At 25.3% G+C, this 15524-nt stretch overlaps 1 protein-coding gene across 7 annotated transcripts in view; it reads left to right on the top strand.

Annotated features, from left to right (window-relative positions):
- Positions 1 to 15524, top strand: part of LOC100869913 (uncharacterized) — a 255212-nt gene that overhangs the window by 61331 nt on the left and 178357 nt on the right. For all 7 annotated transcript variants that reach the window (XR_015290692.1, XR_015290691.1, XM_086903115.1 and 4 more), the window contains exons 4-5: positions 2635 to 2773; positions 11762 to 11876. Coding sequence is in view for 5 of the 7 variants with exons in the window: in XM_086903115.1 (XP_086759241.1) it covers positions 2635 to 2773; positions 11762 to 11876 (254 nt within the window). In the remaining 2 variants the exon portion in view is untranslated. The remainder of the gene's footprint in view (positions 1 to 2634; positions 2774 to 11761; positions 11877 to 15524) is intronic.

The raw sequence follows: 15524 nt of genomic DNA, 5'->3' as shown, positions 1-15524 counted from the left end.
TATTCTATATTATATCGATTTTTCAACACGTTTTATATTTATCAAACCACATCATTTTACATTTCAAAAATTACAATTATTTTTAATCAATTTCCTACGATTACGTTACGCTCGAAAACTTTTTCCTACGATATCGACGCCATATTGTAATAATATAAATATAAATCTGTATACAAATTATTACATAAACTATTATATAACTATTATATTAAATATAGTAAATCTACAACGCCTACAATCGAACAAAATTCAAAATGTAGCTTTATCCCTATTCGAACATCGAATCTTCTATTAATCGTATAATCGTAGATTTCGTGAAAGTGTGTATGCGTGCAATTCGATTCCTGGAGCCGAAAGCAAAGGAAACGGATTCACCGGTCACTAGCGAACAATATAGGAATTGAAACATTGCTAAACACTGTTCCAGTCCCCAGGGCACGAGAGAACGTGTTATTGAGTTGAGTGGTCATTGAGCTGCGCTCGCTGTTCGATCTATACTGCTATCTCGAAATCGGTTACGCGATTAGCGCCTCGTTAAGAGCAATACGCGACTCGTAACGAGCCCGATTATCGATATTGAACGATCGAGTTGTGTCTGATCAACTTGTGCCTTCACGCAATTACATATTTAATTTTGATACGTTTCGTGTCATTTCTCGTCACGATTAACTTAGCTTTAAAATTTTTGATATTTTTAAACTATTAATTTCTAGATTTTATCCTTTAACTTTTATCAGTTTTTAACGTGTTATCTTAGAAAAAATAAGCGATAATATAGCATGAATTTAAATTACTACGTATTTTATGGCGTTCTTTATTTTTTAAATATTAGTAAAAGTCTAATCTTGCTCATTCGAAGAGCAAGATTATTTAGTAGTAAAATTGTTTCGTTATAAGTACAAAATTTAAATATAAAATTCAGTTTAAATAGTTCAGTACGATTCAATTAGTTAGAAAAATAATTCTGTGTTTAGAATAGTTTTAATTCAACATTTCTGTACTGAAAAATTCTCACTTCTTTCTTGATTCGTACTTTTGAAACTCTTCTTTTCATTTTGTAGATTCTTCGATATGGTGCATAAGCAGCTAATAATAATATTGCGGACCCAGTCTTTTGATTATGTTCCAAACAGAATTGTTGAATAGAAACAGTTCAATTCTCCTCTGGTAAATTTCCTCCAGGAGATGTGTCGTCATATTATCCCCACTGCTGTTGCACTAGCAAAGGTAAATCACGTGATCAGGCTTTCGCCAAAGTCAAACGTGTCACGTGGTATTGCTGTGCCCAAATCTAACAGTGGCAGTGGGGATAATGTGACATCGTATATTCGCATCGTATAGGAATTCGTTAGAGGAAGAATTGAATTATTTTTAAAAATACTGTCCCATTCTGACAATCTCTCTGATCTCAAATCTAAGAAAAATTCCTCTTACTTATTTTGAGAAAAAGACAAGCGTTTGTTGTTCCAAAAAAAAAAAAAAAATCAATCTGTGGTTATTTTTTATAAATTTTCTAGAGTTTAGGATTATGACGATTGCAGTTGATGAAATGGCGTGACTGGAGAATATTATCTCAAATCTCAGGATTACGTTTCTTGAGCCAAGCTAAAATGTGTTCTAAGAAATATCCAATTCAAGGATTTTATTCTATCCAACATCATTCTCTATCATTTTTACACATATAAATTCGTTTAACTATTATCATTTCTTTTGCTTTATAAAAAATTTAATTCACAGATAAAAGACAAAGAATAACGATACAGTATACTTTTGCGTTTACGTTTTCATTCTGTGTGTTTATTTATTATTAAAAATATGTTGTAAAATTAATAATAATACAATAGTAATAAAATAAATTATATCGGGTGTTTCCGGTTATTATTATTAATAATCTGAAAAATTAATTTTACATTGAAAACAGAGCAAAAGATTTAACCAGCCAATCGATTAAAATTGATACAATCATACGAGAGGAAACATATGCATGTAATTTTTCCTATTCGTCGTCTATAAGTAAATATTGATAATCGACAGAAACAGTGCCCTGTTCGATTTACCATTGCTGAGTTGCATGCAGTTCTGTTATTAATATTTATTCAAGTTTTCGTTCGATGTTCCATGGGAAAAGAATGAAAATATGATGTGCTACCGTTTTAAAATTAACATCCATTAATATAGGAACGGTTGTTTGCCAAAACAATGTTGAAAGAAGAAGACTTGATATTATGCATTTAATTATTATATTTTGATATTTAATCTCGGTTTTATTGAAATTTATATTAACGTTGATTATCACTGATAATGATTGAAATTCGATTCTTATGATCGTATTCGTATTTCAATAAATTGAAATATTCTTAATTAAGTACTTAATTTTTACTCAATTTTGAATTTCAAATTTATTTCTTTCCATCAAAATATTTTCAAATTCAACTGGATCATCTTTATTTAGTCTTACATTTCATATTGATTTAGATTCGAAGATTACAATTTCATTAAGAAGAAGAATTATTGAAAATCAAAAATTGAGTGATATTTTTGATAAAAATTTTGTGATGCAATTTTTTTATGTTTCGTGCGAAAATTCAACAGCGACAATTTCATTCACTTGGTTTTTTCCTCCTTGGCTTACAGAATTTCTTCAACACGCGCCATGCATGCAAAAAGTGCAACCTAAATACGAGCTCTGCTACAAGAAATACCAGAAAACCACTCAGGAAATCGAAAGGAGAAATAACACGAACCTGAATGGATCTCTCAAATCTCTGTGCTGGTAAGTGAATATTATAGGTAATCTTTATTAATTCATAAGCCGATTACATTTCCTTGTAAGGATGTGTCAATAACACAAGATAACAAAGCATATATTTTTTCAGAATAAATGTATATTATTTTTACATAATTTTCAAAAATACTAACCGTTGAAAATGCAAATTTTGACGATTTAGCGATGCAAATCGGTTCATGAATTGTTGTGATAGCAATAATTCATCTGTTGTTCTTTCGTTCTCTTTTTGACGCGAAATATATTGATTTATAAAATTTTCTTTTCTTTATAGCAATATTAAATTATCGCAAAACTTCTTTTCATTTTTTTTTACGATCTATTTTCGAAAACATTTATTTCATTTTTTTAAAAATAGTGAATAAGTTACATTTTAATAATATTTTATTACCTATAAATTTTTATATATTTTATATTTATCTTATACGCGTTCATTTCTTTGGAATATTTACTGTTCTTACAGAATGATTTTGATTTTGACTCAAGTAAAAATACTAAAGGTAATATTATAATATTATAATAATACTTAATGTAATAATAAAGAATCATTAAATCATTTGATGATTTAATTATTCTGATTATTTGATATGTAATTACAAAAGAATAATTTAATCGATATATTTTTAACTCGTTAATTTTCTAATCTTTATTAATTGATTTATTTTGAAAAAGATTTTTGAAGATACTTGATAATTAAAAATGAACAATATCGTTCAAAAATAAATCACATTTCTCAAGCTATATGCGTGCAAATAATGCGAAAAGAACTTTTGGGACAATGTAATTTATTAATAATAATGGATAAATTTTTTTTGTAACATTTTCTTTTTCTAATTAAAAAAAAAAAAATTTTTATCCGAAAGATAGATAGATAGATAGATAGTAGTTGAATAGAGAATTGGAAAGTTTAAATTGTTGAAATTTTTTTCCGTAACACTTGTTACTTTTCTCATATTTTTTTTTTTTTTTTTTTGAAGTTGAAAGATCGAGTTTTGAATAATAAATTGTGCGCACTATTCGCTTTTCCACTGAAATTTCTGTGACGCACAAAATTCACACATTTTTTTATTGTGTACATATATCGCATTATCATATGCATCCAACTGCAAGAAAATCGAATTTATAAATTTTTTTCGCTTTTTACCATTGATGCAATATTTATGGAATATTTTTTTTTTTTTGAAATTTTAATTCAGCAACGTTTTTTATTCGTTTATTATTTTCTTAATTAAAATAATTTTATATTATTTTTCATTAATAATGCTTTAACATAGAAAACGCGATATTTTTAATATCAGATTTAAACAAAACACACAATTAAATATAAAGATTTTGCAGATAAAAATTTTTAAAAAACGAAATCTGAAAACAGAGGCAAAAATTATATATAAATAAACCTTGAGATATGTTTTGTGCTGTTAAAAACTTTTTGAATGAATTGAATCTATTTTTGTATTATAATATATGAATGTACATTCGAGTCGCATGAATATCGTTAAATATATAATAATATATTTTGCAAGCTAACCTTGGTTGGGTTTTGTTAATGTCTCGATGATATCCGCTGTTTATTTTTATATGAAATTGATTGAATGTAAATAACAGATCAAATAACATATCATAATTACACAAAAAGATCAAAAATTTGTTTTATTATTATTGATTTATCATATCAATTTGAAAAATCAATTTTAATTAAAAAAAAAAGAAGAAAATTAAAAAAAAAACAATTTAAAAATGCACTAAAAGTTTAATTTGATTAATTTTTCCTTCCATTTTTCAGGTTTCAATTTTCAACTTGAATATAATGTAATTTATACAGTCAAAAATTTATAATATTTTTAATCAATTCATTAAATTTCAAAACGACTATATAATATCTATCATTCAACGAAATGCCAAATCCTTGATATTACATTATATTAAAACTATTAGGAATTTTAAAATATTTAATGTGATAAGTTTCACGTTACGTGTTTGATAATATCGATAATTTGTCAGATCTGATTGAAAATTTCATTGATTTAAAAATTATTAAGAAGAAAAATATAATCATAGTAATCCATATATTTTTGTGATTTTATTACTCAGAGAAATAGTTTGTTTTTCAATTTATTCATTTCATATTATCTTTTTTTAAATAACGAATCGATTGAATACATCACAGTTATTATTACATATATGTATATTAGTGTATGATACAATAATTACGTGAATATTTTTCTACATAAGAAATTTAATTAAATTCTTTCTCTTTCGTTCACTTGTTTTCTCCGAGGCGCCCATCCTTCGCTTTATCGTAAAGTATTTGATTAATTATTCTTGCGTTTTTTGGAAATATTTTGTAAGAATTTTATAAAAAAAATATTCAATAGAAATTTTTAGAAATAACGTAACGTAAGAATTATTTAAGAATTTTCAAAGATTTCATTAAAAAAAAAAAAAAAAAAAGAAAAAAGAAGTGAGAAAATATGACAAAGAGTGTTTGGAGAAATTTTACGAAATTTGTTGTTTATAGATATTTTCCTCTGACACAGTTTCAACGAGACTTGGTTGCTTTTGAACAAATTATGAATTAAGCATGAAAGAAGACATAGGACAGAGATGGGTTGAAAGCATTCCCTTTGAACGAGTTATAACGTTAAGCACATTAAACGCAATAGGACGTGCATAAAAAGATTTAATGTAAAAAGAGCATGCACGTTGGAGGGTGCAATTCAATTTACGCGATAAGAGTGTTAAGAGAACGCTGTGTTCATACGGGATGTGTTTCAAATCCTTTTTTCCTCTTGTCCGCTCAGTCCTTAACATTCTCGCTCTGCCCGCTTTTTATCCCCCTCTATCATTCTCTTACTCTTTACTGCCGACTATTTTTCGCATTTTGTTTCTTTTTCTTCTATTTTTCTTCTTTCCTCCTCCTGTTCTATCTGTTTCATCTTTTCTTCTCTTCTTTCGCTTCGTCCCCACTTCTCTCTCTCTCTTTTTACTTCTTTTTTTTTTTTTTTTTCATCTTTTACATTCAATTTCCGTATTTTACTTTTTCTGCGGTTGGTTTCGCATATATTGTTCTATTTTTTTTTTACCTAACTTTTTCTAATTCAGTGTTTTATATTCTTCTATTCCCGTTTTTTCGAGTTTCTTCTTTTTTTACTTTCTCGATTTTTTTCTATAAAATTAGAAAAGATTGGAATATTTATTCTGCTGATAAATTGGAACTTCTTAAAAAAAGAAAATCGATACGAGAGTGATATCTGTGATTGGAACGTGGGTTTGAAGCAGAACAATACATAGATTATTTTCAGTTTATCAGTTATTTTCTATTTCTTCAATTATAGACGATTGTTTTTAAAATAGTTTGATAATATATTCACTTGTTATGATTAAGTGTTTTATGAAATATTTCGCCTTTTGGTTCATATTAATTGAAATAAATGGTTTTTCTAGTTTCTTTTAGATATAATTAAATATATCATTTTATATGCTATGAGCAAAAATGATTATTTATAATTTTTTAATATATACGATTAATCTATATACATAATAAGATAAAGATAAATATATTATTGATATTAATAAAAATTCAAGAAAATCAAGTATTTTTTATTATTTGCATAAAAATTTTTGAATGGAAAAGTATATACTTTTTCAAATAATTAACATAAAGTTTCTTAAATGTTTTCTTTTTTATTCGGAATTTTTATCTATAAAAAGAGAATATCTCTATATGAGAATTAGAAAGTTAAATTTAAATCATTCGATGGATTAATTTTTCCAAGAAACAAATGATTCCTTTTTCTATACCTTTTTTTTTCTTTTCACTTTATTCAACCTTTAACGGTTAATCTATTTGACAAATTGTTCTTTTCAAATTTTTTTATTTTTATATTTTATTTTTTTCCACTCTTGATTTGTTTTTATCTTTCTTCTTATTTTTCTTACATTCCTAATATCTTTTCCCTTATTATTTCTATCTCAAAATTTTCTCGTCTTTTTATCATTATTTTACTTTATTTGTAATTGTGAAATTTTTTGAAAAAAATAAAACAATAAGCGAATTATGCCAATCAGTGTTCCACTTTTATATTTTAAATAATAATTATAAATTTTATATGGTTCTATTTCAAAAAATTCCTCCTCGATTCCTCATCTTCTCGTACAATATCCTCTCTTATATTTCATTATTCTTATATCTCATTATTAAACGATACATCATTCCTCCCATCCCATCATTTCTCCCACTTGCAATTCTTATGCTTTGTTACGATATTAATTTATCATCCCTTATCGCGTAATTTAAAGTTGTAAATTGATTTGCTTACAACTTTGATCATCTCATTTTCCATTTCATCTCTCTTCTCTTTCTTATCTCTCTCCATCTTTTGTTTTCTCCCTTCGTTTTCTTCGTTTGTCCTTTACCCCCCTCTCGTTCGTTTCTCTTTTTGTCCACCCTCTCTGTTTCGACTTCTTCCAGTGGGTGATGCACAATTTCAAAAGCTGCAACAGACCGTGACAGAGATAAGCTAATGACATTACATTCTATGTACAGGCATCAATGTGAAAAGCTTCCTCCCTCGTGTTTACACGGCTTCACGTTGAGAAAAAAAAAAAAAAAAAAAGAAAGAGCGCGAATGCGAATGAAACGTATCGAACATTGCGTTCCACTCGAGTCTTCTCCCTCTCTCTTTTCGAACTCTTTCGATATTCTTCATCAAGGATACGTAAACGAACAATTATTTTAATCTCTAACCTTTTTTTTTTTTTTCATTTTCGTTGTATTCTTTTTTTTTTTTTTTTATTGTTATTAAGTCGAATGAAGTTAAGTTGAACAATAAAATTCCATCCGCGATGTTGGACTAGAAGATTTTAAAATTTTTTTCGTTATTAAAGCGGAGAGCAAAAAGAGATGAGATTTTTAATATTTTGCATTTTGCTGGATTCGTAAACGAGCTTCGTTCAGTTGGAACTTTAATCTCGTCGAACTGGAAGTGCACAGATGCGCAAGTCTCTCTCTTTTTTTTCTTTCTTCAATTTTTTTTTTTTTTTTTTAATAGGAATCAGTTAGATGATTTGAAATAACTATCCTGCAATAAATATACGTTTATATTATATCGAAAAATTGTTTTTATAATTCGGTGATATTTATTCTTAATATGTATTCGTTAAAAATGCATGGATAAAGTTTGTCACGATTTATTATAATTTGAACGAGCTTAAATATTCTTTTGTAAAAAATTAATGAAGAGAAATAATCTTTAATAAAATTGTTATTATTTTTATTTAAATCAAATTTGTTTTCGAATATAAGACATAGACCTAAAAGAAATTGTGAAATTGAGAGAGCAATATAATATAACGTATATATTTATAATTATAAATATTTATGTCATTTTATCAAAATTAATACAAGATTAAAATCATAAGAATTGTTCCCAAGTATAATAATAATTTCAAGGATTATTTATATCAAAGATTTCATTCGTGTCATCAATAATAGTACTTTTAAGCAATGGAATTTAACGTTCAATCTGTTACGTTTTGATAAATGATAACCGCTTGGTATTCTGGAATTCTGAGTTTTATACGAAAAGAATTACCCGTGTCTCATTTTGACGTCGATTTATAGCACTGCAGACGCCCGATGTATTGTACTAACCTTGTCTTCAAATCAGTGTATTCCCTATCATTCAAACTTTTTCCTTTAAGTTTTGAATTTTGTAAAATAAAATATTAAATCTTGAAGTTATAATATACGAACAATCACCAGTGAATTATTTACCAAAGGATTCTTCTCACTAATTTTAATGATTTTCAAATATCAAGCTCAACATTCTCTATAGATGTCTTCGCGAAAAATTAACCATAACTTTATAATGAATTTTTAATAATTGTGACAACGTATTGGTCGGATACAATAAACTGATCTAACTTTGTTTTTTCTTTACAATATGAGAATAATAATCTTGATATTAAATTTTTAAAGTATTATCGATAATCGTTAACGTTGTTAATATAATTATATAAATTTAAGTAATATAAAACGTATCGCAAATGTTAGAAACATCGTTTATGATATCGAGTATATTTTTGTTTATACATTATTTTGGAAACTAACAGTGGATTAACACGTATAGGGAAAAATAGTTTAAAATCATGTCTTTGATAATATATTTCGTTATCATTGAAATCGATAAGGAATATTATTTTATAAATAAATTATATGCAATATTTTATTATTTTTATTTGATTAAAATTTTGTGAAAATGCAGGATTTTACGATTATATCGATCGATTTTCTTGGAGAAAGGGAATAAAATTTGAAAATTCGTGGAAAAGCGATAAAAGATTTAACGACTTTCCAGTTAAAATACATTCGTATAAATACATTTAATTAAAATTGAAATACGCTTCCGTGCAATTTTTCTGTTGATGTTATTTTCGCATGAGATACTTTTCACCACATCGTTGGCATTTTATGCGAAAATGTTTCTTTCTTTTTGCAGGCGAAAATTGGAAAAATGTTCCATGTTATATGGCGGATACGATGGATTTGTAATATCGTAATAAATGCTCTTAATTCAAAATACATGTATTTATAAAGATATACATGATATATTTACGACAAAATAATTTTATATTACGATATTATATTATTTATTCCTTTTATATTTTTTACTTATTATTTAAAAATTATTAATCATCTCACGTTTTATGAGAGAATTTTATTTATCATTACGTTGTTATAATGATGCAATATATTTTTTTGTTTTATATCAAATATAATATACAATTGATTTTATATTCCATTTAATAATAAAAAAAAAAAAAACTCTTGTAACTGTATTCTTTTTATTTTTCGTGAAATTTTTTTTTACAATTATCTTAAATCTCAATAATTATTCTCTTAAGTGATCTGGTACAAATAATTATATCAGTCATCGATAGTTTTTTTTGTAATTGATTCGTTCAATATTGGAAAAAATTAATTAATTCAACTTTAAATATAAATTTTATATTAAAAAAATATAATATATACAATAAGTTTTTAATAATTGATCAAAGATTTTAGGGATCAATTAATACACAGTGAATATCATACAGATTTTTGAAAAAGATTAAATTTGTTTTAATTATATTAGTGAAAAATTAAATGAACGCATGATTAACAAACTAAATTATCTTATCGCTTAATATCTATTGATAATTGTAATTTTTAAAATTTTTATGATCTAATGATGTAAATATAAAATGCACAAATTTATCAATACGTCATAAAACAATTGGAAATTAAATAATTTTCAAATATTTTTTACATAAATACTTGATAAAGAAAAATTCAAATTTAGTAGAAAATAAATTAATCGTTTTTAAATGCTGTCTCAAGATAGATACGCGTTTCAAAATTCAAATCTGTTAAATAGTTTAAACATTTGTTTCTGTCTTCAGATCATTTGAGTAAAAATTTTAAATTATTGACGTTCCAAATACGTAAATTTAACGTTTCAATTTTGTGAAAATTTAATATTTAAAATATATATATATATATATAATATTTACTTTTCTATCAGTTTACGTTATAAATTTTGCCAAATATAATTTTATCGATAATTTCAAAAAATATATGCAAAATGAATTAAACATTGATTCAACGATGGAAATAGACTAAACGCACCTGCCGATTCGTTTTATCATCAAGAATCACGACCACGATGCGTTTCGCTCGAGATGCGCTCGTTGCAGAACGTAATATCATTTCGCGCGTTGCGTTTCAGCCGGAAAATTGAAAGAAAAACAAGATTCGTTCATAAAAAAGAGACGAGTGTCAAAGAAATTCCGAGAACGAGAGATCTCTCGATGGAGTTTTAATGCTTTTGGAGTTTTAATATTCACATGTATGCTTATCTCTGAATTATCAATCATTTAGACACGTAGATATAATTTATGTAAATGCATCCACGATAAAATTACTCTAATTATTAATATCTTAGTAGTTTATAGATATAATTTAAAAGTATCACAAATTAATATTAATACTTTAATATTTTTTGCGAATTAATTTTAAACATTGAAAAATTATAATTTATCGATATTATATTTTTCTCTTTAATTCTTTCTTAATAAAATTTTTGTTATTTTATTACGTGAAACTTAATAAATTTTAACGTTAAATGAAAATTAATATCAAATTACTTCTTCTATAGAAATTTTGTTCTTTGATTTTTTATATATTGATTTATTTTTTTTATATTTGATTTAAATATTATTTAAATATTCTGGACACATCTGTTATTTTTAAAAAAAATTAATTTAAAAATAAATTTTCGATTCATTTTACGAGTCAGATTAATTTAATTTTCAATTATCGGTTTTTGATAAAAGTAAAATTCCAGTATGCATTGATCTTAATGATGATAAGCAAACAAAAATGATAAAAATACGATCTAATGACAACAATTTGCCAAAAATAAAAATTAAAAAAAAATGCATTATCATTTTACGAGTCAGATTAATTTTCAATTATCACTTATCAGTTTTTAATAAAGGTAAAATTCCAGTATGCATTGATGATAAGCGAACAAAAATGATAAAAATACGATCTAATGATAACAATTTGCCAAAAATAAAAATTAAAAAAAAATGCATTATCATTTTACGATTAATCGGATTAATTTTCAATTTAATTTTATTTAATTTTCAATTAAGTTATCAGTTCTCAGTTTTTGATAAAAGTAAAATTCCAGTACGCATTGATCTTAATGATGATAAGCAAACAAAAATGATAAAAATAATGGTGACAATCTGCCAAAACTAAAAATTAAAAAAAAAAAATGCATTATCATTTTTGTCGAGAAAACTTTCGAGAGATTTTTCCATTAAAAATGGTTTCTATGATATATATAGATTTTGTTAATCATGTTTGTAATACAAAGTTTGAATAATTCGAATAATCGATTTAAAAATTGAATATGTCTGTTGCAGTGGCTTCAAGGAATTTTTGGAATGCTCACACCATACGGTCCGCCGACAATGTGGCGATGACACAGCTCGATTTGCAAAGGATTTCCTTGACAGAATGTCGAGCTCGCTTCTCAGGGTAAATATTTGCCACTTTTGCTTCGGCAGAATTTGTTGTCACCGTAACGAGGTATACGTTCCATCGTGTAGTCGTTCAGCTATGTCGAAATTGCTTAAAATATATATTTACTGACTCAAAGTAGTGAGAAATACTACTGCATATCGTTGGAAGAAAATCCCTCCATTTCTTTATAAAAATAAAATCGATAAAAACTGCAAGTTTCTCGATTTTTTTTTTTTTTTTTTTTGCTTCGAGTTGTCTGTCCTTTTTTATATATATTCTTGCATGTATAATTTATCGTGTACAAAAAGGATGTTTTTTTCAAATTCGTATTTGTGCAATCAAATTAAAGATATCTAATTAAAGATCGCGGTAAGATATTAATATATACGAGTTTTATTTATTTTTGAATGTTAGCAACTTTTGCACTTTCAAATTTTTTTTTTGAAAAACACAGAAATTCACAGCATGATTGTTATTCTTTGAAATTTTTTGCTTTGATAAAAATAATGGATATTGCATGTTATATGGAATATAATTAAACTAATATCTTTTTAAAAAGATATATATATATATACGTATATATAAGAGTGTTAATAAAAAAAATAAAAAAATTTGATATCTTTGTAGAGTCAATTATAAAAATCAATCAAAATAAATACAAAAGTGAATAGTATTAAAATGTCGATTAAAGTATAGTTTAGAAGTAGATAAGATAAAAAAAATGGCATCTAATTGGTTTTGATAATTTTTGGATATATTGTAGAGGACAAAATTTTAAATAAATTTTAAATAAGATTTTTTTTATGCACACGAATTGCTTTTAGCTTTTGAAATATTTGCAAAAAAAAAAAAAGAAGAAAAAAAAACAGGTTAACAGAAAAATTTTTCCACGAATATTCAGAGCATAATAATTTATACATATATGTATGGAATAATATTTTTTTTAACAAAATATCATTTTATAGAGATGAAATTAACGTTCAAAGTTTTGATGTGTTTTTTTTTTAAATATATCATCTTTGATATAGGGAGCAAAATTTTTTTATGAAAAATGTTTTAATTTTTAGTGTTCTATCATCTTGTTGGAAAAAAAAAAAAAAATTCTCACACAAAGTTTATACCACGCAACATGAAAAAATGCTGAAACTTTGGAGATTGATTTCATTACCTCAAAGAGATTTTCCATCAAAAATATTCCATATCGTATTATAATTTAAAAAAATATAAATTCATTATGCTTTACACGCATTCAAACTTTAATTAAAATCAAAATTATCGAGTTGAAAAAATGAATTTCGTTATAAAATAACGCATAATGAATTTTATGAATGATTATATTTACAGTATAAGTGGAATTTTATAAAAGAAATCATTTTGTATATTTAATAATTTGATATTAATAAAAATAATATAAAAATTTGCAAAAATAAAAAAAAAATTGTAGAAAACGTCATATTGATTCAATATTGATTAATTATTTAATTAATAAATGTTTATATTTAAACATATTCATTAGAATAGAATGTAAAAATCATGAAATAATTAATATTTTTTTGATTTATGCATTTGACACGTGTCCAATTCTTTTTCGAAATTTCAGACATTTTTCTGCGAAAAAATACAAAAGAAAAACTAGACGAACTAAAAGATTGTCAAAAGATTCAACTTATAGATAAAACAAAAATTGTTTTGTGAAAAATTGATTGACAGATTTTTAGTATTGTTGAATGGTAGATGGTAGATATGTACGACAAACACGAAAACATTTTGGTCACGGCGCGTTATATATATGTAAAATTTTTTATTGTTATTGAAAAGATTAAAAATAGCTTGCGTAATAGAATAAAATTATTCTATAAATATAAACTTCGAGGATACTTGGTGCTTATGTAAATATATATTATGCAATTTTCTTCTTTGTTGGTGAAAATCACTTTAAGGGGATGATTGATCAAAATTGAAAATTGACAAACTATGGAAAATGGAACTACAGAAAAAGTTGTTTCTTTTCTTTTCACTATTGATAAAATGACTAATTATTTATACAATTAAAAATAAATTATAAATAAAAAGAATTAATAATTCTTTTTTAAAATTTGTTTTTAATAAATACAGCTTTTCGTTGCTAAATTTTCAAAAGAAGAATAAAAAAGAAACTTATACATATAACCGTTTTATAAGATTTTCTTATTTTTAATGTAGTCGTAAAATTTTTTAATTTTTAATATCATCAGATTGAATAAAGAACGGACGAAAGCATACAAGTAAGTGAATAACATTATGAATTATTCTTTATGGTGGATATAAAATCCTCCAAAAAATGTTGTAATGTATTAAAAATAAAAATTTGTAAGAATTCGTCGTAAGAATTCCTGTTGTAAAGAAACAAATTTACACATCGTGTAATATTTTGGTGACAAAAGTTGATTGTGAATGATAAAAACTGTAATTTAATGATATTATTCTATGCATGTAGATCAATGTCATAGTTATGCAATACAACAACAAGATCGGAAAATTTCCATATAAAGTTCTTTTATATGTGAGAATAAGTCAAAAAGGTTATATCATTCCTGTGATTTTCTTTCTTATTTTAAATATTTCTGCATGGCTAATTTAGACGGTATATCGTTTCGTAATACACTTGTCCAAGGATCCAATAATAAAATACTCTGAGATTCTGCATTTGTTAGATAAACATTTTAATTACTTATTAAACAGTTAGTTAATTTTTCAAATGTGGAGGCCGTTCCATGGTAAAAACAAAGATTGTTCTGTACATAGATCGAAATCACCATTTTGTTTCTTTCGATGGCTATATTAAAAACGAAAATGATTTTTTAAAATAGTTATGCGTATAAGTTTCTTCTTTTTTTTCTATTCCATCTGATCCAATAAAGACAGAAATATATGATATAAATTTTTAATTATTATTACCATTTTCGAAAACTATTTATTCTGTTTTTTCATATCATCGCACAATTAAAACTTCAACAATTTTTAAAATTTATTGCGAAACAAATTACTAATTCTTTCGTTTATTTCTTTTTTTTAATCATATATAGTCCTCGCGAAAAGAAACAACTTTTGTTTAAAAAACCTTTTCTCGTATTCCTTATAATTTGCGAATTATAAAAAGTAAAATCGAATAATAATCGAATTGATTTTACACGTATATTTTCCAACTTTTCCAATGTTTTAATGACAATAACAAAATAAAACGTACCATTAACCTACCCAGAATTATGCGATACACATCGAAAACAACGAATAAATCACGATAGCATTGCACCGATCTACTACGTCTAAATGCGAATGTCCATCGAGAGAAATCGTTGAAAATTTAATTCGACGCAATTCTTCCACACCGATCGACAAAAATCGATCCTTTCTTCCTTAACACGTTAACCAGCGTGATTTCGTTGAGGCCCAAATGTTACCGAAGAACGTGAACAGAGCGATAAACGAAAATAGTTTTAATATCTTTACTTTGTATATTTTAATATAAAATTTAGTTGGGATATATTTATATTAGTTCTTAGTCTTCATTAACTAATACCGATTCTGAATTAGTTGTTTTCAGTGTCTCTACTTCTACTTCTTCGCTCCCTACTTCGTTCGTTTCCAAAGTCAATTTTAAGTATTTTGCTTATGAATATAAGC

Source organism: Apis florea, unplaced genomic scaffold (assembly GCF_048593485.1).
Source record: "Apis florea isolate Af1SG1 unplaced genomic scaffold, ASM4859348v1 contig_2274_pilon, whole genome shotgun sequence".
NCBI classification, from domain to species: domain Eukaryota; kingdom Metazoa; phylum Arthropoda; class Insecta; order Hymenoptera; family Apidae; genus Apis; species Apis florea.
This window is presented reverse-complemented; position numbering and strand designations above follow the sequence as displayed.